General features: G+C 39.3%; 1 protein-coding gene across 5 annotated transcripts in view; it reads right to left on the reverse strand.

The window, feature by feature from the left end:
* Positions 1-23,242, reverse strand: part of TPK1 (thiamin pyrophosphokinase 1) — a 354,135-nt gene that overhangs the window by 115,315 nt on the left and 215,578 nt on the right. For all 5 annotated transcript variants that reach the window (XM_081283744.1, XM_081283741.1, XM_081283743.1 and 2 more), the window contains exon 7: positions 14,623-14,769. In XM_081283744.1, coding sequence (XP_081139870.1) covers positions 14,623-14,769 — 147 coding nt within the window. The remainder of the gene's footprint in view (positions 1-14,622; positions 14,770-23,242) is intronic.

The following is a 23,242-nucleotide window of genomic DNA, read 5'->3' on the forward strand; positions in this document are numbered from 1 at the left end:
GGCTCAGAGGTGGAAGTGACTGGAGCGTGAGGGTCTGACCTTATCAGTGGAATAACAGCCCACTGACAGGCAAAAGGACTCCTAGGTGGTTGGGGCCTGGCTAGAGGAAGTAGATCAGTGGGGACAAGTCCGTGGGGATGAGAACTTGTCCCTCACTCTTCCCTCCCCTCTGTTTTTCAGTTGCCATAAGCTGAGAAGTTTTCTTTCACCACAACCTTCTGCCATGATGTTCTGCTTTAGAGGCTGCCACCAGGGAAGGAACCCTCTGAAACCACGAGGGGAAGAAAATTAATACTTCTTCCTCTAAGTTGTTCATGTCAGATATTTGGTCACAGTGATGGAAAGCTAATGCAATGTTCTGGTGCATCAGCTTTACATATTATTAGCTGTGAATGAGACCTTAGATTTCAGGGTTTTTTTCATTTGAAAAATAGGGATAATAATGTGTATTTCACATGAGTTTCTTATTAAAATTTACAAAAGCAAATCAAGTTAATACATGTAATTACTTAGCTTAGTGCCTAGCACATGGTGAGAACATTAGCCACCAACACTATTTTTACTATTATTATTGAAGAATTTTGGCCGTTGTCCCCATTTAACAGTTTTTTTTTTTAAACTCAATGGAAGCTCCTAGGTATGAATATACCTGAACCCTCTCCTTGCTAACTGGCAAGATAACAAGGTAAAATCACGAGAATTTGTTTGAAATGGCAGGTTTCCATATAGAAGTCTATGTGGGCTCAGAGCTTCTATAAATGTTTAAGATAATATTTAAAAATCTGAATGTATATAAAATGAACATTCATGCTTTTCATAAGTTTCTCAAATGGGCTCACAAATCCACAGAAGTTAAGGATCTCTTATTTAAATTCTAGAGTGATGCTTCACGGACGGCTTCCTGTCTTCTTTCTGTAGCCTTCCAGACTACCACATCCTTGGTTTCTTCCCCAGAAACAGCAGCCTTTCTAGATTTCTCCCACACATGCTGTGTGCTATCCTCACCACACAGCCTTGCTCACGTAGTCCCTATGGGGGCCTTCTATCCTTCACTCCTCAGGACCCCCACTCATCTGCCTGCTTTGGGGGCCCACATTAGCAACGACCTCTCCAGGAATCTTTCTTCTAGCTTTCTGTAGGAATGTTACGTTGCTTTTCTGGACTCCTGTGATATTCTGAAAGGTGTGTTTGTAACTACTGAATTTATTTTATTTTATTCTGCAACACTGTTTAGTGAATAGACTGTTAACTCTTTCAGTCCATCTTATTCATCCTCAGGTTAGCAAGATGCCCCATACTGATAAGCCCTCGATAATATGTTGGTTGAATGAATACATGAAAAAAACATTGTTCAACATCTTTTATTTTTCATAAGTCTTTCTCTGCTACTGAAATATTGTACAGTGTAAAATATGCTCCGAAAAAAATATGAAGGTCTATTCCTAGCTTTTCAATTACTGTTATCAAAATTTCAGCGTGCCCACTTGTTAATAGGTAGCATCACTCAGGAGAAAATCAATCCTTCTCTACTGTCCCTTGAGCAATATTTTTGTACATTAAACTTGCCTGGTAAAATATGGCCAATGTTCTATACTCTGTGCTTTTACCTGTAGGGCTGCTAATAGGGGTGACATTGGCTTCTTGTCATAAGACAACTGGAAAGGCCAATGCGTATGAAATGAATCAATCTGGCCCCTCTCTCACCATGCCATTTTCCAGAACGGAAAAGGATTCAGATTTGTTATTCCAGTATCTGAGCTAAAATGGAATATTCTTCCTCCGTGATAAGAACTGATCATATCCATTCATTTCTTTCTACTGAAAAACTTACTTACATGCAACAAAAGGTAAGCATGATTTTGTTACAAAAGAATTACATGGTCATTATATTTGCTTAATGTGTTTACTGTTTAAAATTGTTTCTTCTATACAGAATGGCAGCGTGGTAACTTACAAATCATGTACTTGGCAATGGTACTGTGGAGCAGAGAGAGTTAAAAGGTCTGACATTCTGAAATGTGTCTTTAATAGGCACAATAACCCTTACCAAGTCACTCTGCCTTTTGGGGGACCTGGTTTACTCACCTTTAAAATTGTGTCTTACCATCTTTATCTCGTATGGTTGCTTTGAGAGCAAAATAATTCTTAACAGGAAAGTATACAGAAGTCCCTAACAAATATTTTTTGAAAAACACACACCCACAACTCACAGCACTCCCTAGTCTGAATTTCCAGTTTGTTTTTTTCAAAAAGCTGCAGGTGGATAAAGTCTGCCACACTAAGGCTTCTCCACATCATAAAACACAAAGGACCCATAATAAGACAATGAGGATGGACTGCTTTTGATGGGAATAGTCTCCAAATGTACCGCCCAGTACAAAAAAGGGATACACAGGCAAATGTTTATAGAATACAAATTTTATATAAAAATAAGGGGAAATGAGAATATATATACTCATTTGTTTTGTTTTTGTTTACTGTTATTACAAGAACCTGGAATATTCTGAAATAGTATGATGATGCTGTAGAGATAGGAATAAAAGTGATACATTTCCTGAATTATATGATCGTGAATTACGCCTTCTGAATTATGTAATCATGTTAATAGTTGAAAAATAAAGTTTGATAACTTCAAACTGCAACAAATGAGCCTAAGAGCAGATGAAATTAAAACCAAGAGCTCCAGAAACAAAACTTACTATTTCAAGTGAAAATTTTTAGACACAATTCTCTGAAATCAGAAACACCTGCCACAAAATCTTAAATTTCACTCAGCAGTTTTAAAGTTTATGGTAATAGAGATGTTATTACTTTGAAACTTGTTACTATACATTATAGCATAAAATAAGCATGCTGTTTCAAACTTGGATGTTTTTAGGTTAAAGAAATAAAAACAGAAAACAAAATTTTTTAAAAATATATATTCAAATTAATTCCAAAGCATCAATGTTATTAACTTATGATTTGCATATATATTCACATATGTATATACATATAACATGTACATATATTCACACAAATATAGACACTTTTTTTTTTTTAAGTTCTGTTCACTGGAAGTCTAGAAGCAATACCACAAAGTAGAAACAAGCACACCTATGGCTTGGATCTTGGTTTGTAAACATCACTTCCCATTCAGGAGTATTTAGGATAATGCAATGTGATGTCTGCAACTGACTTTCAAGTGATTAAAAAAAAAAATACACCTATGGGTAGAGATAGAGCATTCAAATGGTTCTCAGTTTGACCTTTCATCTTTTATCATTATGATTGTGAAAGCAGTTTGCATTCACTAAAAAATGTACTCCAAATTTTGAATTTCAGTCAGTTCTTGGGCTAGCAATATGAGTGTTATATATATTTAGTGTTATATATATTTAGTGATAATATATATATATCTCCCATGTGACAATGTAGGATTGTTCTAAAGTGAATGATTAGGATATGAGAGCCTTACTTAATCAGTGGATTAATAATTTGATTGGACTTTTGGGTGGCAATGGAAGGCAGGTGGTGGCACGGCTGGAAGTAGGTCATGGGTGTAGCAGGGGAGCAGTTGGGAATGCTAGTTGTCCATGGATCCTCCCTTCCACTTTGCTTCCCAGTTGCCATGAGCTTAGAAACTGTCTTCACCATCATCTTGGCCCAAAGCAATGGAGTTGGCTGACCACAGACTAAACCTCTGAAACTGTGGGTCCAAAATAAACTTTTCCTCCTCTAATTTGTTCTTTTCAGATATTTTGGTCACTGTGATGAGAACCTAACTAACAAACCTTGGCACTATCTCATGATGCCAGACAGAAGTGCAAGTCAGAGCTCCCAGGAGCCAGGAGATCGTGACAGTGAACAGTGTCCACTCAACAGTTGCTTAGCTATGAAGTCCAGCAGGTGAGGTGTTTGAATGCTCTTTCCAATATTTTCAAGTGATAGCAGGGTTACTGTAAGTCCAATAGCCTCAATCACTATAGGCCAGGTGCATCTTTGTGTGATAAAGTTATTAAAAAATTAAAAGTAGTTGGTTGGGATACATTGTTTATTGTGTTATTGATTTATTTGTATATATGATGATTTTCATAATGAAATATTTATTGAGGAGGAAAAAACTACCCGGATTTTTTCAAGACAATGAGGATGGACTGCTTCTAGTTGAACCACTCAGTGCACAAAAAAATATTTAAAACTGGTTACCTTTTCTTACTTAGTCCAATAAAATTTATATATTCCTATGTGTAGCTATATAGCAAAGGATATAGGACTTGAATTCAGAAATTTCCTAGACTGTTATCAGATTTACCATGCACTCAAAATGTTGCTCTGTGCATAGTTTGCTCATCTAAGAAATAGAAAATAAAATATAGAGTCTGATTGCTTAAAACACTGCTAGGCAAATCAAGTGAGACAATGATGAAGGCACTTCGTATGCTGAACATGCTGTATGTCTCTGAAAGACATTATTTTTGGTAAATTTCCAGCTGTTCAGATCCAGAGGTTATTTTATAACCTGTGTGTGTGTGTGTGTGTGTGTGTGTGTACATGTGTAAATGCCTATCATCTTGGGTTATGCCCTGCAACTTGCTTCCTGAAACTGAAGCATTTTTTAAAATTTCAGTGTTACATTTATTCTATATACCTCTAAGTCAAATATCAAAATTCAAATAATGAAAAAATTTTTCCTGTGTACATAATGAATGCATCATAGTGAATCTCACCATCGTGTACATCTACAACACTGGGGTCCTGATTAGAATAAAATATATTCCATGTTTGTATAATTATATCAAAATGGATTCTATCATAATGTACAACTAAACAGACCCAGTTTTTTTTTTTTTTAAGACATATAGGAGAGTGGTTTTAAAAAATTCCTTCCTGGTGAACCTGAGATACAGAATGCTTTTTTTTTTTCTCAGTAAAATTTTGTTGGAGCAGCAGAGGTTCTTGGGGCAGGTGGATGTATACTTCCATGTCACTTGTGTTGTGTGCGTGTGCATGGGCCCAGGAGGATGCACTTTTGCCATTCCTTGGAAGAGCTTAAAAATATCCAGGGTAAGTATGTTGTTTGAATAAACATCCTTAACTCTCTCCTTCCCCAGCCTGACTTCTTCATTTGTATATATTTTCCTCACTTTTACTTTTGGTCCTGTTTGGAACAAATAAGATTGAAATGCTTCCAAATTCGGGAAGGTGGGAGGGCCCTCAGTGGCTGAGAAGCAGCACAAGGCAGCTGAAGTAGACGGGAGTTCTTGACCTAGAGACTTCTCCTTGTGCCGGCCTTCCTCCCAGAGGCTCATCCATTTCCCTGCTGGTGACAGCAAATGGCTTCACCATTCCTTGTTACTGCGGTGGTAACCTTTTGTTTTCAAAGGAAGCTGCTGAAGGAATGCTCAACTGAACTAAGCACACGTGACACAGCACACTGTGTCCTTCGCTAGGGGGACTGTGGAGGGGTGAAGGAAACAGCATCACTTCCCAAATTCCATGACTTTACCTAGAATTGGATTAAGATAGATTATGGTGACAGAGTTCAGACAAGTGCTGATGGCATCCTTTCTGCTGTTTTACCTGCACAGCACTCTGAGGATCACATCCAGTCTCCCAAACCAATTCTCTGTCACTCCTGGTTGAAAATGAAAGGCCAATGTAGAACCAAGTTTTTAAACAGCTTCTATGGAGATGGAATGTGGTATTTCCTCGCCCGCAGCTTTGAACTTGCTGAGGGATCACCACAGGTGTTTTTCTGATGAGCATCTTCCTGTATATCTCCCTCAGTGGAAGACTTCTTCACAGTCAAAGGACTTGTATACTGTGTGGCTAGGTGGGAGGTAGGGGCTCTCTTTCACTCTTTTCCTCTTGAGATAAGATAATCAAAAACTTCCTATTTGTTGTATTTGACTCTCAGTGGGTAGACTGTTATTTCATCTTTGATTGAAGTGTATAATTATATTTTTAATTTAGAATATGAGGAAAAATATAACTTAATGAATTTTATTTTATGATTGGACTATTTGAGGCCCAAAGGAGAAAGAAAAAAATGTTTGAAAGAGTGCTTGGTCGGAATGTTTTTTTTTCTTCCTCAAAGTTCATATGCTGAAACCTGACCACAGATGTGATGGTGTTGAGATGTGGGGTCTGGGGAGGTGAGCAGATCATGAAGGCAGAGCCTTCACAAGGGGCCCTTATAAAAGAGGCCCCACGAGCTCAGCTGTCACTGCCCGTGAGAGGACACAGGGAGAAGGAACCGTCCATGAGCCAGGGCTGGGAAACTGAATCCGCCAGCAGCTTCATCTTGGACTTTCTAGCCTCCGTAGCTGTAAGAAATAAATTTCTGCTTGTAAACCATAGAGTTTATGGAATTTTGTGATTGCAGCCAAATGGACTAAGACAGAAAGTGAGAAAATCGATCCAGATAAAGGGAGTTTACAGCAGTTTGTTTGGAAATGCTGTGTGGAAGGCTGAAATTTTAAGTAGGGCTTTAAAAGAGAGGGACTTAGACAAACATGTTTTTGGCAAAGAATAGTGAGCTCGATTGTGGAGAAAAGAGTAGTGGAAGTCAGGCTGGAAAACGACAGATGAGGCAGTTTTCCCCAGTCCTGAAGGGAGATTCAAAGGTCTGACCCAGAGGTCCACAGCTTAGGTCCAGACCAAGGAAGAACAGGGAGAAGATGAGGGAAAGCCTTTTGAAAATCCTGGGGCTCAGGTGGCCAGGACACCACCCCCTATATTTGGAAGAGAATATGAACTAAAAATAGGTTGAACAGCACTTCTCTAGTGTGTGTCCACAGATAGGCTAGCCAGTCTACAGAAGGCACAGCACAGCCACGGAATGCCAAGCCCTGCAGGGAAGAAAGTAAGACACACCGCCATTCACAGTTACCGCCCTGCCTGTTTTACCCTTGGAGAAGGTCTCATTAGAACAATTTTATAAGCCATCTTCAGTTCCCAGGTGAGTCCAAAAAATTCAGTTGCTATCAGGAAACACTGAAAAAGGGCAAACAATCACACTAGAGAAATGTACTTTTACTGCCATTTAATCCCCAACTAATGGTAACCTGTTTCTAATCAAATTGTGCTATAACAGCTGCACCTTATCAAGTTTCTTCGAGTGCCTAATGCCCTAATGCACTACCTCTTTCTTATTCTTAACCCCCTAACTAAACACTCATGCCCCTTGAAGCACTAAATCACCCTGATTTCAGTGGCACCGCTCTTTTTTCCTGTAAGATTCTCCCTGGGTTCAGTGGTCCCTCATTGCTCTTTTTACTTGGGACCTTGGTAAAGAATGTGGTGACTCCTCCCCCGGGATTTTAACATGATTCTCAATAGGTATATCTCTAGGTCGGATCATATATCCTTTTAGGCAATTTTACTTGGTTCCAAAGATAAATCAATCTCTTTACATCCCAGACCCAACTGGCCATCTTCCCATTTTGATCTGTTCTTGTTTTCTCTCTCCCAAAGGACAGCACCAGCACACAGCTCCATGCACAGCATAGGTACCAGACGGCCTCCTCCTCTCATTTCTGCAATGAAGACTTGGTAGGACACACCCCACAGAACCCCAGCTCTCTTGTTCATGTTCACGTTGACTTCTGAACTTACCATTTCTTCCTGGGATTTCTAAATTAGTCAATTGGCCTCCCTTTCCCCCTAATCATTCTATCCTCCAGCACTACCACAATAAACTACCTAAAATGCCTATCAAATGCCATTCTGATAAAATGCTTAGTACCCGGCCTTCACCTTCAATGGTAAGACCATCTTCCAGGCAACACAAACAAGCCCTCGCTGCATGGAACCTGCCTCTGGCTGCATGTCCTGTGTCCCCAGGTCCAGCAGGTCCAAAATGTGACAAGTTCACCAAGCTCACCTTGGCTTGGCAGATTATATTACTTTCACATTAAGTATTTTACTCCTTTCTTTGTCTTACTCCTTATCAGGCATGAATTTTGATATCATCTCTCTTGAGAAACTATCCACAAATCTCAAGCAACCCTGGGCCCAGTCCACGTCAGCTGCTCTCTCCAGTGATCCCCACAGCACTGTGTTTTCTTACAGCATATTTTTGAATTTTAATATCATTCTTCTGTCTCTTCCGCTGAACTATAAGATGGAGAACAGAGGCAGAGCCTCTTATTTCAATTCTTCAAGTGTCTGCAGAGTCTATTACACTATAGGTGTAAAAGGTGTTCAGATGTCTGTGAGTACTTAAGGTGGTGAGTCAGCAAAGCAAAACAATACCTAACAAACAAATAATCTGAGTATTGGGTTTAATTCTTAAAGAAAACTAATTTAATTAAACATGGATAAAATCATATAGGGAAAATTATTATACCAACTTAAATAGGACACTGAGACATTAAACAAACAAACAAGAATTGTATAGTCCTGAAATTTTACTTTTTAGTGTCTTAGTTCACAATAAATACAAGGTCTTCCTACTAACATGTGTAGACTTATGTCACTATAACAGGACAGTTCTTGGTGTTATAATTTTAAAATGCTGAGAGGAAGGGGAGGAAAAAGAACGTAAAAGGAGAGGAAAAGGAGAGAAGAATGAACATTGAAAACCTTCCTTGGAGGCTGGGCAAGTCTGAAGCCATGGACAAGGGGATGTGGAGGGAAGGTGGGTGCCATGTGCGCTCCAGCGGGGAAGTGACTATGGCCCTTGCACAGCAGAGCAGAGGAGCCAAGGGAGAGGAGCAGGCCCAGCAACCAGCAACCACACTGTTGGGAGGAGGGCCTTCAGGTGAGGCACTGAGCATCCTCACCTGGCCAGACCTTCCCAGGCGGGGAGGACAGAGCAGCATTTGCCCTCTGGAGGACGAAGGCAGGTTGGGAAGGCTTGATGCAGAGGGCTACTTCTAGATTAGATGCCTGTGGTCCTCTTCTAGACTGGCACTGTGTGAGATCTGCTTAATGTTCAGCACCAATTTGTTTTTGTTTTCTTTTGTAAAAGTAATTAATTGTAAAAATCAACAGAGAATAATGTGATAATTCAATACATATGTAGAGTGCGTAATGAACAAATCAGGGTATTTAACATTTCCGTCTCAAATATTTTTTAAAAGATTATTGATTAATATTAAAGAATCATACATATATAAGGGGCTTGGGGTGATATTTCAATACATGTACATAATGTGTACTGATCAAATCAGGGTAATTAACATTTCCGTCTCCTCATTATCTTGTTTGGAGCCTCTTTTAGTTATTCATAAAATACATGATAGTGTATCATGAGGTAGAGTAACTCCTCCTCTGTAGAAGATCAGAATTCATCACTTCTATGGAACTGGTGTAAGTTCCCTGATCCAACCTCCCACACCCTCCTGCCCCTCAAAGCTTCCCAGCATTCAGTAATTGCCATTATACATTCCACAATCAACTTTTAAAAACATCTACATGAAAGAACACTCGTGGTAATTTAAGAAGTGTCTCACTTCTTTCACTTAACATAATGTCTTCCAGGTTTATCCATTTTGCTGTAAATGATAGGATATTGTTATTTTTTAAATATTTATTTTTTAGTTGTAGTTGGACCCAGTACACCTATTTTATTTATTTATTTTTATGTGGTGCTGATGATCAAACCCAGGGCCTCGCATGTGCTAGGCAAGCGCTCTACTGCTGAGCCACAATCCCAGCCCGGATATTGTTCTTTTAATGGCTGAATAAATTCTAAGGTGTCTATGTCCCACATCTGTGTTATCCCTTCTTTCATTGATGGCACTATGTGTCAGCAACAATGAATACTGCAGCAACAAGGATATGCACGTATGTGTCTCTGATATCAGCACCAATTTTCCTTCAAAGAATTACTATAAATATCCTTAGGCAGATCTCATAAGATTCTCTGCAAATTCCTATATATAAAATGATCTTTTCAATACTGCTTAGACTATTAGTTCTTTGCGGCCATAAAATTTATATCTGAGTACAAGGACAAGCCAATGACAAAAGTTATAGAAGAGAGAGGGAAGAATTTAAAAAAAATAAAATTTTCCAAAGAAAGGAATTCAAATATGACAACAAATAGAAGATTTCAGAGTTGTCTCTGCCCCCATTTCAAATCATGCTGAGATTCACTTCTTGGAGGCTGTCACAGACAAGACTGCTTGACATGGGTATGGATTGGTACAGAGACCCAGGACTTGAGCTCTCAGCAGAAACATCACACATGTCAAATCTGCGTCATGAATATTCAGCTTCACTCAGACGATGAACACCTTCTTATCCTATTCACTACCAGTATGACAAACATATAATATATAAAAGGGCAGGCTTCACCCAGCAAATAATTAATCTGATGAGAGAAAGCAAGTGGCAGTAAAACATAACTGAGATCACAAGGAAGGCATATTTACAACACATTTAGAAGTTTGCTCAACTGAGATAAAGACTGACAGAAGTCTGCTCTGTAACACCAGCTCCGCATCCGGTCCTGGAATCCTGATTAGGAGTCACTGAACAAGGTTTGGGGTAATGTAAAAGGCACGCCTTATTAACTCTGGGACATCTCATTTCTTGGTCATAAATCCTATTAACTTGTATTATAAACTGTCATAAAACTTGGAGATAAAAGATAATTTATGCTCAGTGTACAGAAGCTCATGTTTCTGTGCTCCTCAGAAGCACAGAACCAGAAAATGAGAAAGTGTGTATGTGAAACCGGGGGCCACCCACAGCCTGCACAGGCAGCATGATAAACACAGCCCAGAGTGCTGCCTGTCTTCTGAGGGAACAGGGTCCAACGGGTCACGGACATCAGTGAAGCTTCATGTTGGGGCATCTCCTTTTTCGTGAGCTCTCCTGCTCACAGAAGGTGATGGTATCTTACCAAGAACACATTTTTTTTGGGGGGGGGAAGTAAAAGAGGGAGGCTTACTTTTGAGGGAAGAAATATTATGCATCCTATTTTAAACTTCCATTTCTAGATGGCAGATTGAATATTTCCTTCAAAGAAAATACATGCTAAGGTTTGCAATCGTAGATATTTTGACCTATAGTAATTGACATATTCTAAAATACAATATAAAAATTTATATGCTTATAACCCAAGCATATTCATATAGATGCAGAGCTATACTTCCATGACTTTGTTTTAAAATCCAACTTATCATAAATAAAAATAAATCACCGAAAGGGGATCAAAAGGAGACTGTAGACTAGACTGGAACATACTAAACAAATTTCAATGAACGGCTTCTAGATATAAGGCTCAGTCCCAAATGCCTAACATAACTCTAATCAATGAATAATCATTACTTATTTATATATTCTAGTCACATGACAGTCTCACATGTAGACTCTCCAAAAGAAGCACAGAACATCACAGTCATCACTATGAAGACTTGAGGGTAAGATCAAGAGAAGCACATTTTAGTTCTAGGGTCAAGGAACATCCTGGCCAATTAATGTCAATATGGCAGAATCAACAATAATTCTCTTGCAGTGGTAAAATGTTTTCAAAACAAAGAGCTCCCATAGAGAACTTATTCCTCCTGCTATCTTTTATGTCAGATAATTTATAGTTGTAAAGAAAATTTTAGAAAGCAATTTTCTCAAAACTAACATTCATGATAATTAACATTTATATTGAATTTTACCATTTTAATGTATGTTAACAAATCTCAATGGAAATTCACTTAATTTCTTTATAAAATAAAATTGTTGTCCTAGGAAGACTTTTTATAGTTTAGCATTTTTCTTTAATTTAGAGGTACAGCAGTAAGGTGGAATGTATGTTTAAAGTGAACCCAAGTTCTATCTCATTTGAAAAAGACTTTGTAGGAAAAAAAATTCTATGTGTGTGTATGTATACATAAATGTACAAATATTTATGTACATATATTCACATGCACACACTGCTGGCCACTCAGGTAAACACTGCTTATGGAAAATTACCAGCCTATGGGCTGTGACTTGTTTTAAGAGCTTGTCATTTGTATTTAAGTCCATTAACCCCATGAAAGAAGAAATGTAGTGGTGTGTCCTGCCTGCTTTCCTGACAGTATTGCTATGAAGTTCAAATGTGCTCCAGCTTGTAAAAACCTCAAATATCTTCCTACCCAACAGTGAGATGTTAGTGTTGATTCAAATAAAGTTAAGAATTTTTAATGTCATTCTTTGTCATTAGACACATCAGACTGTACTCATCTTTGCTGCACAATACTTAAAACGGTTTTGGGTTAAATCTGTAATGTTCCATCAGCCTATCCTGACTGTGACTGTAATTCTCAATAACAATGAACAGCATCCGTGGACCACCTATTCTGAAGACCCCCACGTTTGCACCTCCACCTTTCCTTACTGGCAGCTAATGTCTTTCCCATGAAGATTCTGTTCAAATGTAAGTTCAGGAGAGTGTATGTTCCAAGAAAACAAAGGTTTTTGTCTGTTTTGTTGATTTCTTATCCCCAGAAAGGAGCCTGGCAAATAAAAGATATTCAACAAATATTTGTTGCACTAATTGAGAGACTAAACCGTGTGTGCCTGTGCAAAGCTTTTCCTTACTACACATGCCCAAATCATTTGTTCTCTCATCATCTTTATGCACTAATCTCTCAATGACATTACTGCTATCATTTGGATCTTCAGAGTCCCCCACAGGTCCATGTGATAAAGGCTGGGGCCCCAGGGTGGTTCTATGGGAGGTGGGGCCAAGGGAGGTCTCAGGTCATCAGGCACGATCTCAAAGGGTAGTGGGAACCTGCCGCTTTCTTATTTTCTTTTTTCATGACTTGGCCACGAGATGAGTGGTTTTATTCCACTATATTCCCCCACCACGATGTTCTGCCACCAGCCAAGGCAACAGAGAAGAGCCAATGATCACAAACTAAAGCCTCGGGAAGACTGTGGGCCAGGTAAACCTTTCCTCCTTATAACTTGATCACCTCAGTATTTGTTATAGTAACGGAAAGCTAACACAGTTATGAATGCATTTTTATAGATGTCTCCTCCACCAGACAGGAACTAGAGATCAAATGTATGACTAATCCCAATGTAGCAGGTGCTATATAATTGCAAAGTAAAGAAAGAATATGGAGTTTGAGATCTGAATTCCTCAGCTCCTCTTCCACATTTTCCTAGGAAGCACCAAGTCCAGGTGATATAAAGAGCCAGAAAAAGATTTAAAAACAAAAATTAAAAAAAGGGTAAAACAACAAAAAAAAGGGATAAAACTTGCTCAACAATACTCAGTATACATTTGACTAGCTATATTAAACAACAAATTTTTCACAATGGTACACTACAGCAAAAAAGAAAACAACTGCCCACTATCTTCTATTTATATTTATATAAATAAGATATACATATGTATATGTATATTTTGGTACCAAGGATTGAATCTAGGGGCACTTAACCCCTGAGCCACATACCAGCCCTTTTTATTTTTTATTTTGAGACAGAGTCTCACTAAGTTACTTAGGGCTGTGCTAGGTTGCTGTATGTCAAGGACCATCTGTGGGCCGTGTGCAGACTACATGGCACATGGCAGCCTAATGAATAGGAGAATCTGGTGTCTAGGAACTTCTAGTGGACATCTCCTCTGGCTTACTGCCCAGATACACTCTGAGCCCTATTCAAGCTCTGCCAAAGGTCCCACACAGCACTGGAGATGGGGTGACCTGCTGAGGCTGCACAGCCCCTCTGAGATGGGTGTGACCTGCCAAAATGCCAATCAACCTGCTGATGGCAAGACATCATGAAGCAAGACTCCACTCCTTAAATCTTATCCCTGTCTTTAATGTATGCCCTTAATAAACCACTGGATTTATCAAGGGCTCCTTCTTTTGAAAATATCTTTCTGACTTTCTTTTGTTCTTCATTATTATTCTAAATTTTAATTACTTAGTTGGCTTACATCCTCCTGAGCAGGAAGAAGTATCCCCTAACAAAATGATGGACCTCTCCCCATAGCTGAGGTTGGCTTTGAACTTGCAATCTTCCTGCCTAAGCCCCCTGAGCCACAGGGATTATAGGTGTGTACCACTGTACCCAGCTGCTGATTTCTTTTCAACTAAAATCTAGCAATAAACCTTATAAAATTTGTTTGTTTAGTAAGAATTCTATTCTATGCCCTACATTGATAGAAATTTCCCTGATACTTATCATTGGATAAAAATGACATCATTGTTAAAGATTTGCTTTAAGGAATAAAATTAATTATCAGGCAACTTAGGAGTAGTAAAAGCTAAACATTTGCTTTCAAGTACTTAACAAAATCAAATCCAGTTTCCAATTACAAGGACAAAACTCAAAATATATGAGAATTCCATTTGATATATTTGCCAAGTCTTGTGTTTCCCTTGTGTTGAAGGTTTTCTCAAGTGTCATTCACATTCAACTGTTCTAAATGCAAACGTGCTAAATTTAATTCTTACTCAATTTAATTAAAAGTTACAAGATTTTCTTTTTCTTCTGGCTGCAATAAAATGTAAACTTTGAAATTTCTCTGCCTTGGTGCTGGGCAGGGACTTGGGGCCACAGAGGAAAGCAGCTACAAATAAGCAAACAGTGTACTTCAGAGTTAAAAGATAGCGAGGCCAAGGTTCTCTACATCTTCTAGAATGCTAGATGTTTTATGGAAGGAAGTACTGTTTTATTTACTTTTTCACTTACTGGCTGGAGAAGGTAGATGAGAGACTCCTCTTGGATCATGATAACTGGCAGAGGCGTAATGTGAGTGGCTTGGAACAGGGTGTTCACAGACGCCATGATCTGGTCAAAACGCCCAGCAAGGCCTCCCAGTGTCACGATCACGTCCACCTAGGTAAGCAGGTGAAATGGGAAGTCACATGTTTAAAGAAATTAAATAACCAAGTGGCATTAAACCCTGAATGGAGCTTTCAATACTCTAGGCTACTTATTCAGATGAAAGAATTCATGCGCTTCATCGAACTCACATAACTGGAAAGTGGCAGAGCTGGGTATCAAGAAGAACTCTTGACAACCAACTTGAAGTCTTTCCCAAGTGCCTATTCACCTAGAAAACTAGCTCACTCTCCCCTTAACAATCCATTTGTGCATTCCTTTCATGTGGGTGTCTTTGACTTAGCACAGTCAAAGGTGATGTTTTGTTTTCTTTTTTTGCAGGGGGGTTGGGGGGAGATGGGGGTTTGAGAAAGTTAGGGACATATCCGAGAGCCTGAAGCTTGCTAGGCAAGTACTCTATCACTAAGCTATATTCTCAGCCCCAAACTGCTATATTGATCAAGAAAGATGGAGGGTGGAAGAACTTAATTAAAATATTTTAGGAAAACCTTATATAATATAGAAACTGACAATAATAATAATTCTGTTATAAAATAAAATTTGCTCAAAAACAAAGAGTCTTTGAGTTTTCAGTTTTGAAAGAGTACATTAAAGAAAAAACTAAGATAAAATGTAGTCCAACCCTGATGTACCAATGGTACCCCAATGTGTAATTCCTAGGGGCATAAATAATGTATTAGCTCCAGAATCCGAAGGATATGAGGTTGGTTGATTGGATTTTTATTTTATTTTAGTTTTTTGTTTGTTTGTTCATTCAATGGCTATAGCTCTTGTGACCTGATGGTGCCTAACACATTAAAAGATGCTCAAGAGTTTGATGAATTAATAGATGAAGAGACTGCAACAAAAGACTTGCTGGCCTGGGGAAGAATCAGAGTCACCACCACACTGTGGGATCATTACAAGATTAATGAAAACATTAAACACACAATACATGATGGAACCATGAAACTTGGAATGGATTTACTATTTCTGAACATATCAGAGAGTAAGGGAGAATGGGAATTATTACTTTGGATAAGGTGGGTTTGTGTCTAAGGTGGGTTTGTGTCTAAGCTAGACTATTTTAATATAGGCAAATCATACATCTATAGGAGTATTATGATCTTTGGAGAGATTTTTCTACTACTCCAAGAATTAGATTTGGGGCCCCAAAAGGACCATGTACCCTAGGAAACATGTGACCACGTACCTTAGGAAACATGTATTAATCTGAATAATAGGTAAAGACAGGGACCCCTATTAGTCTTCAGAGGAAAGAGATAACTTGTAAGTAATTAGATTTGCCAAAGGTTTCTATCCAGGGTATCAAGTGGTAGCATCTCAGAGGAGGTCTTTCTGGGAAGCATACTCTAGTGCAGTTGAGAAGGACCCAGAACCCCACATGACCTCAGGAAAATTACAGAATTTGCTTTAAATTGAAGAGAAATGAAACAAAAGAAGTTGTACATGAAATATGGAGACAGTTTTAAGGCTCCAATGAAAAGAACATTGGCATATTCATATCCACATAATCCTAAATTCACATCAGAAGCAAGGTCTGATAGAAGTTTATTCACTATGCAGATACTAGAATCCCTTTTCCAGGTTCACAATTTTTCATTACTACACTCTGGGCCTTGAGGGATCCCATAACCTTTAAGGCTGAAATTTAATTCCCATCTTCTACAACAGGATATCATGATGAATAAGCAATATCTGTAAATCAGTCACTGAATTTATCAGAAGAAAGGAGCAGCAAGATTACTTCTCATCACTACTCATTTTCCCTACAGGATGTATTTAGCAAGATTGATTAAAAACATTAGCGGATCAATGCAAGCTGCAGGTGGGGTGGGGGAGGGGTTGCACCCACCATTTCTGCCATTGTCTAGTCCTAGCTGCAAGTGGGACCCCGGATTCACAGAGAAGGAGGAGAGAGGACAGACATCACCCCTGCATATTTGCATAGGTTTTTACAAAGCAAGATTGACATCTCTGAGACAGTTAATGCCACTGGGACAGGGCCTTCCAGAGAAAATAGGCCATTGTGGATGGCATGAGTGCCTTTTCTAGGTGGAGCCAAAGCTTGTATTTCCACATTTATTTCTAATTTCTCCAGTCATGCTTTGTTATAATCTTTGCTATTCTTATGTGTCTCTCCTTTTGGAGGAAGCACAAGAATCCCGACTCTAGCACTGCGTTTGCATGGGCATACACAACAGGTATTTACTGAGCTCCCCTAAGCATATAAACACTCAGGAAAAAACACTGAAGATAAATAACCAGAGAGGCAAGAAGCTAATTATTAATTAGGCTGTGTAAACACCATCTAATTCCTACAAAATACCTCCCTACTTGGCAAGGGTCCCAATAGTTAGTAGCTTTTTTTTTTTTTATTGATTGTTCAAAACATTACAGAGCTCATGATATATCATTTTTCATACATTAGACTCAATTGGGTTTTGAACTCCCATTTTTACCCCCAATACAGATTGCAGAATCACAACTGTTACATACTCACATTATTACATAATGGCATATTAGTTTTTTTAAAAGTCAGCATGTCACATTTATTACCTCATACACATGTTGGATGAATTCATAAGTTTCATTGGTAAGCTAATGACAAATTGGAAAAACCCAACAAATACTTAGTGATTATTTGTCACGTGCTGGGATATATCAGTGTGAAAGTGAAAGTCCCTTGCTTCATGGGGTCAACATTCAGATGAAGGACAACGTACACTCCTAAAAATAAAAAATAGGCACATTATTGGGAATGTGGAAAAAGTGGTAGAAGGAGCATAATAGAGACAGGGAAACAAAAAATGCTGGTGGAGAGGGCGCTTCAGCTTAGAATGAGGGACAGGCTGCATTGGAAAGACATAAAAGTGGCGGCAAGAACCCCAAAGAGGTTGAGGGAGCACACAGGGGCATTGGGCCAGGTGTTGGGGGAGACGCTTTAAAGAATGAACTAGAGGCAGGGAGAAGTCACATGGCCCCAGGCATTATCAAAAAGCTTCAGGACGTTAGTGGCAACTGAACAAGAAATTTACAGCAAGTAAGAAAAATCAAAAAAATGTGAGTGCTAGGTTTAGACGATTCTCTCCTGAATTTCAAGAATGCTAACTGCTCACTTAACATCTGCACCTGGACATTGTCCATCAGCGACCTCAAGGTGGATAAGTGATATCTTCCTCACTTCAGCTGCTCTTATCATGGCTACACATGGGATCCCAGTCTTCCTGGACCTGCTTCCTACCACATCTTTATTTATTCCCTCAAGAAACTGCCACAGCTCCATTTTTGAGATGTATCCAGAATGTCTACTTCTCACTCCCCGCGACCTCATCACAACTGTGATCAAGCCACCAAAACATGACAGGGTGTGTGAGGCGCGTGCATCTCACAGGATTGCCAGGATAGCCACCAGCAGGTCCTTCTGCTTCTGCCTTGGCTCACTCACAAACTGGTCTTACTGCAGTTTCAAAATAATCCTGTTAAAATGTGAACACATTACAACATTCTTCTGCTCAATATCCCTCAACAGCTTTACAATACTCCTTTTTCCCTTTTTCTTTTGTACTGAGGATTGAACTCGGGGGTCCTTAAGCACTGAACCACATCGCCATCCCTTTTTATTTCGAGACAAAGTCTCCCTAAGTTGCTTAGAACCTTGCTGAGTAGCTGAGGCTGGCCTTGAACTTTCGATTCTCCTGCCTCAGCCTCCTGAACTGCTGGAATTGCACGTATGTGCTATTGTACACGGCAGTTTTCCAGATTTCACTAGAATCTACAAAGCCCTGCAGGATTTGATATCTAATTACCTCTCTGACCTCACCATCTGTTTCGCTTTTCCTTTTCCTCTCTGCTTCAGCCATATTTTCATTTCTTCTAGTTCTTGAAGACACCAGTCCCTCCTACTTCAAGGACTCAGTACTTGCTTTCTGTCTGGAGTGCATTATCCCCAGATATTCCTTTGGCTGGCTTCTTTACTTCCTTCACTGGTCATCCACCTAAAAGTTCCCCTCCTTCATGGCCAACAGTTCATATTGCCATTTCTAGCTTTAGATTTTTTTCCCTAGCACCTCTTGAACCCCATGCCAAATATTTTACTTATTACGTTTGACCTACTGTCACCCCAGTTAGATGATACGTAATGTGAAGGAAAAGGTTTCCTATCTCCAGTGCCTTGAGTGAAGCATGGAATACAACAGGTGACCAGAGAATGTGTGTTGAACAAAGGTATGAGAGAAACAAGGGCTCCAGAGCGTGGCCAGGGGACCCCAGTGCTGGGGAACATGAGGAAGTTCTGCAGCCAGGGCCCAAGAGACTGGGGCAGAGGTTTTAAAATCTTATGATCGACAAGGTCAAGAAATGTACATAGAATTGAGCAATTGAAGTAAAGAGTAAACAAGATAACCAAGGAAGGGACGTAAGAAAACCAGAAGTAGGTGTATCAGAAGGTATACCTGAATGCACACAGAATTTACCATCAATTAAGATAGTACTGAAAAAAGTGTTGATGACTTAGCAGTCAACCTCACAAGACAGGAGGCAGGCGGCCAAGACTATGACAACGAGGACTCCAGGAGCGAGCAATAAGGATGAAACGATGTGACAACAGGAGCTTCAGACTCGAGAGAGTGTTAGCGGAGAAGAATGGAAGAGTGCTTTTCAAAGGAAATAAAATGAAAGCCAGATAGGGATTTTAAAATCAGCTACATTTAAAGAAGAAAAATGAAAAAAGCAAGATTAATTTTGACATATTTTAATGTGAAGGATGTAAATATCAGCATTTTACCATGGAACCGATGGAAAAATAATAATGAGATTCAGTCGTCCCCAACATCTACAATGTATTTTACCCGATTGCACATCTCCAAGCTCCACTAAGTGCCCAGGTGGCTAGTCACTTCAGCCATGAGCAGAGCAGGTCTATAAAAAGCACAGAGCAAAATGAAGACACCTAGCACTGCTTCCAGGGCCACGCTGGGGACGTGGTGGGAGAAAAGGCAACACAAACAGCAGTACCTCCAGGGCTTCTGAGCGTCACCCTCCTTAGGTGAGAACCCAGGCTCCGGTGGAGTTAGAATGTCAAGACACAACAAACACAGGAGAGTTTAGTGAAGACAGCCAGGAATTTCAGAGGTCACTGAAGGGGAAATGCTGTGTCCTTTGACTGATATTTCCCCAGTCTCCCCAACCCCAGCCACTGGTAACCACATTCTATTGTCTGTTTCTATGAGTTCAACTTCAGAAGATTCCACAGGTATGTGAAATCATGCACTATTTGCTTTTCTGTCCCTGGCTTATTTCACTCAGCATAATGTCCTCCAGGTTCATCCATGGCTTGCAAATACAGAATTCCTCTTTTTCTATTTGTTAAGGCTAAACAGTATTCCATTGTGTACACCTATCCCATACACTGACTTCAAGTTCTTTGAAAGAATACCTACTAGTGGCATTGTGAGATAATAGGCTAGCTCTACTTTTAAATTTTTTAGGACCTTTGTTCCAAATGGATATACTGATTTACATTTCCTATCAATAGTATAAAAAGTATAAAAGGGTTTCTTTTATACTTTTTATACTATATTTAAATAGTTTAAAAGGGTTTCTTTTATTCCGAATCCTTGCTAACATTTGTTACTGTTCATATTTTTGATAATAGCCATTCTGACAGGAGTGAAGTGAGAACCCAGTCTCAGGTGGAGTTAGAATGTCAACATACGACAAATACAGGAGTTTTCATTTTCTTGATGATTGGTGATGCTGGAATGTTTTCAAGAATATACTTGTGAGCACATACATACAACTACCCAATACATAACTGTTATGCCATATTAATTAATATAGAAAATATGAAAAACAAAACAAGAAAATCTTGACTGATTTGCATATGTCTCCTATCCTCGAGTCTAGATATTTGACATTATTTGTTAGCACAGAGTGGGGTGGGAATAAGTGTTGACATTGGCTTTCATGTGCCATCACATTTGGCAAAAAGAATCTTGAAATCCTGGATGAATACACTGGAGACCTGACTAGTGTCATATACTAAGTAAATAGCCATGTGAGTATACACACGATACATGACCTCCTTGGGCCATAGGTGGCTCATCCTTAAAAACAGAGGATGATTAAAATTCACTAACATATTTTTCAAGATTCCTTTCACTTCTTTTGCCCCATGTTCTCTGGTTTCTACCATAATAAAAAAAGGATCATAATTATTTGTTTAAAAATTAAGTGTAAAACTTGGCTTTGTGTTATTTGTCTTAATATAATCACGACAAGACTAATTCAGGCATACATAGCACCAAAAGAAGCAGCAATTTCATTTTTCTATTATAGCAGCAAAATCCTTTCAGTTACGAAATTACAAGTTTTTTTCTCTGTTTGACCTTAAAAAGTTTAGAGAGGAAGCCTAGAGTAAGAGGCAGTGACTGTCAGCACACTTTAATTAGATTTATGTTCCATAACTTGAGTGCTGGAGATGCATAAATGGACAATTTCCTTGTGGCTTTCACTCATATATAGGGTGGTCATATAATTTAATGTACAAAACGAAACACTTGGGAGGTAAAGGGGGACATTATAAATAATTGCCCAAGAAAGCAGGCCTCCATCAGGACTCTGCCACGGACACCAGCACATGTTCTCCCTACTGATGGCGAGTTACAACTGACCCGAGCAAAACCAATCCAACACAAATAAAAGGAGCGAAAACAACTTCGATATTATGCTTAACTAACTTCTTCACCTTTCAAACATCTGTACTGTACTATCCTGGGGCTTCAAAAAGATGACAAAGGAGTTTGGTCCAATTCCATTTGTTGCTCCTATCTTCATCTGAAGATAGAAGACCCAGTACAGATTATGGGGGACAGATTTTGATCAAGAGAGAGCAAAAACAGATCAACTGAAAGAAACCAGTAAAATCCAATTACTACATGAGAATAAAAAAAAAAAAAAACTTCAGAAATATCAAAGAATGTTTTAGTAAGTCTGTAAAAGAATTCCCATGATGGATGTGAAATATAATGAGGAAACCAGAGAAATTAAAGACCACAGATTTTATGGCAGCAGATATGCTACACTGACAAACACAGAATATTGGCAGCTGTAGAAAGGATAATTCAGGATCCCATTTCAATTTCAACCAGGTCACATTTTACTGTAAGTCCCAGCTGAGTGTCAGTCTGTTTGGGTGAGGAATAAATAGCACCTCTTATAATGGCAAGATAATGAGGTTCCATCCATGAAGGAAAAGTCCAAGAAAATTCAGTATTTTTCTCAAATAATTCTTGTTCAGTTCTCCCTGACACAGCTTTAATTCATGTGTCAGTTTCTCATGGACAACCAGACTGCTCTGCCTGTCCTTCTTACCTGCACTGCTGCCTCTATAATAACCAAGCAATCTTCCAGGAGGTAACGAGATCAAGTTTTCCATATCTCAAATCTGTTCTTGCCAATGTTCTGCTTAAAATTAAGTATTGGCTTCCCCGGATCCCCAAGATAAAGTCCAATCTCCTCCATGCTGCCCCACAAATTACATCCTCATCTCACCCCATGTTTACATTCTCGCAATGCTTTAGTTCTCAGAAAACAACACAGGACTGTCCCCTCCCTTCCCTGTAGAGGGTGATCTAAAAAGACTGAACTTCTTTGGACAGAATGATTCCATCCTACTTTGTCAAACTATAATGTTATAAAGCCATAGACATGTTGTCTTAGCTCAGGCTGCTATAACAAATGACCCAATTACTTTATATCAAATGTATCTCTCACAGTTCAGGGGATCGGGAATGGCATGATCAAGGTCCCAGCAGACTGAGTTCTGCCGAGGGCCCTCTTCCTGGTTGGCAGACCCACTCACTGTATCTGCACATGGGACACAGCTGACAGAGGAAGCAAGCGCTCTGCCACTTCATCAGGACTAATTCCATTCATGAAGGCTTGCAACAGTTTGGATAACTGTCCCCCAGAGGTCCAGGTAGGGAAAGGTGTGGCCTGTGGCTTATAGCTACTGGAAGGCCGTGGAGACTGTAAGAGGCGGGGCCTCCTGGGACTTCTTGGTCATGAGAAGCATACCCTTGAAGGTGACTCTCTGAGAACCCAGGCTCTTTCTATCTCTTGTGTTTTCCAGCCATGAGGAAATGGATTTGCTCTGCCTCATGCTCCCACCATTATATACTCTCCCCCACTGAGAGCAACAGGCCCAACCAATTCTGGACTAAAAACCCTCCCAAACTGTGAGTCCAAATCAACCTTTTCTCTTTGTTATAAGTTGATTATCGCAGGTATTTGTAATAGTGGTCAAAAGCTGCAGAACTCCACCCTCATGACCTAATTGCTTCCCCATTTCCGAAACCCTTCACACTGGGGATCAAGATTTTCAACATACAAATTTTGTAGGGGACACTAACATTTAGTCCATGGCACATGCTATAAAAAAGACATTTTTTTTGAATAGCCTACT

Source organism: Spermophilus citellus (genome assembly GCF_964194105.1).
Source record: "Spermophilus citellus genome assembly, chromosome: 3".
Classification (NCBI taxonomy): domain Eukaryota; kingdom Metazoa; phylum Chordata; class Mammalia; order Rodentia; family Sciuridae; genus Spermophilus; species Spermophilus citellus.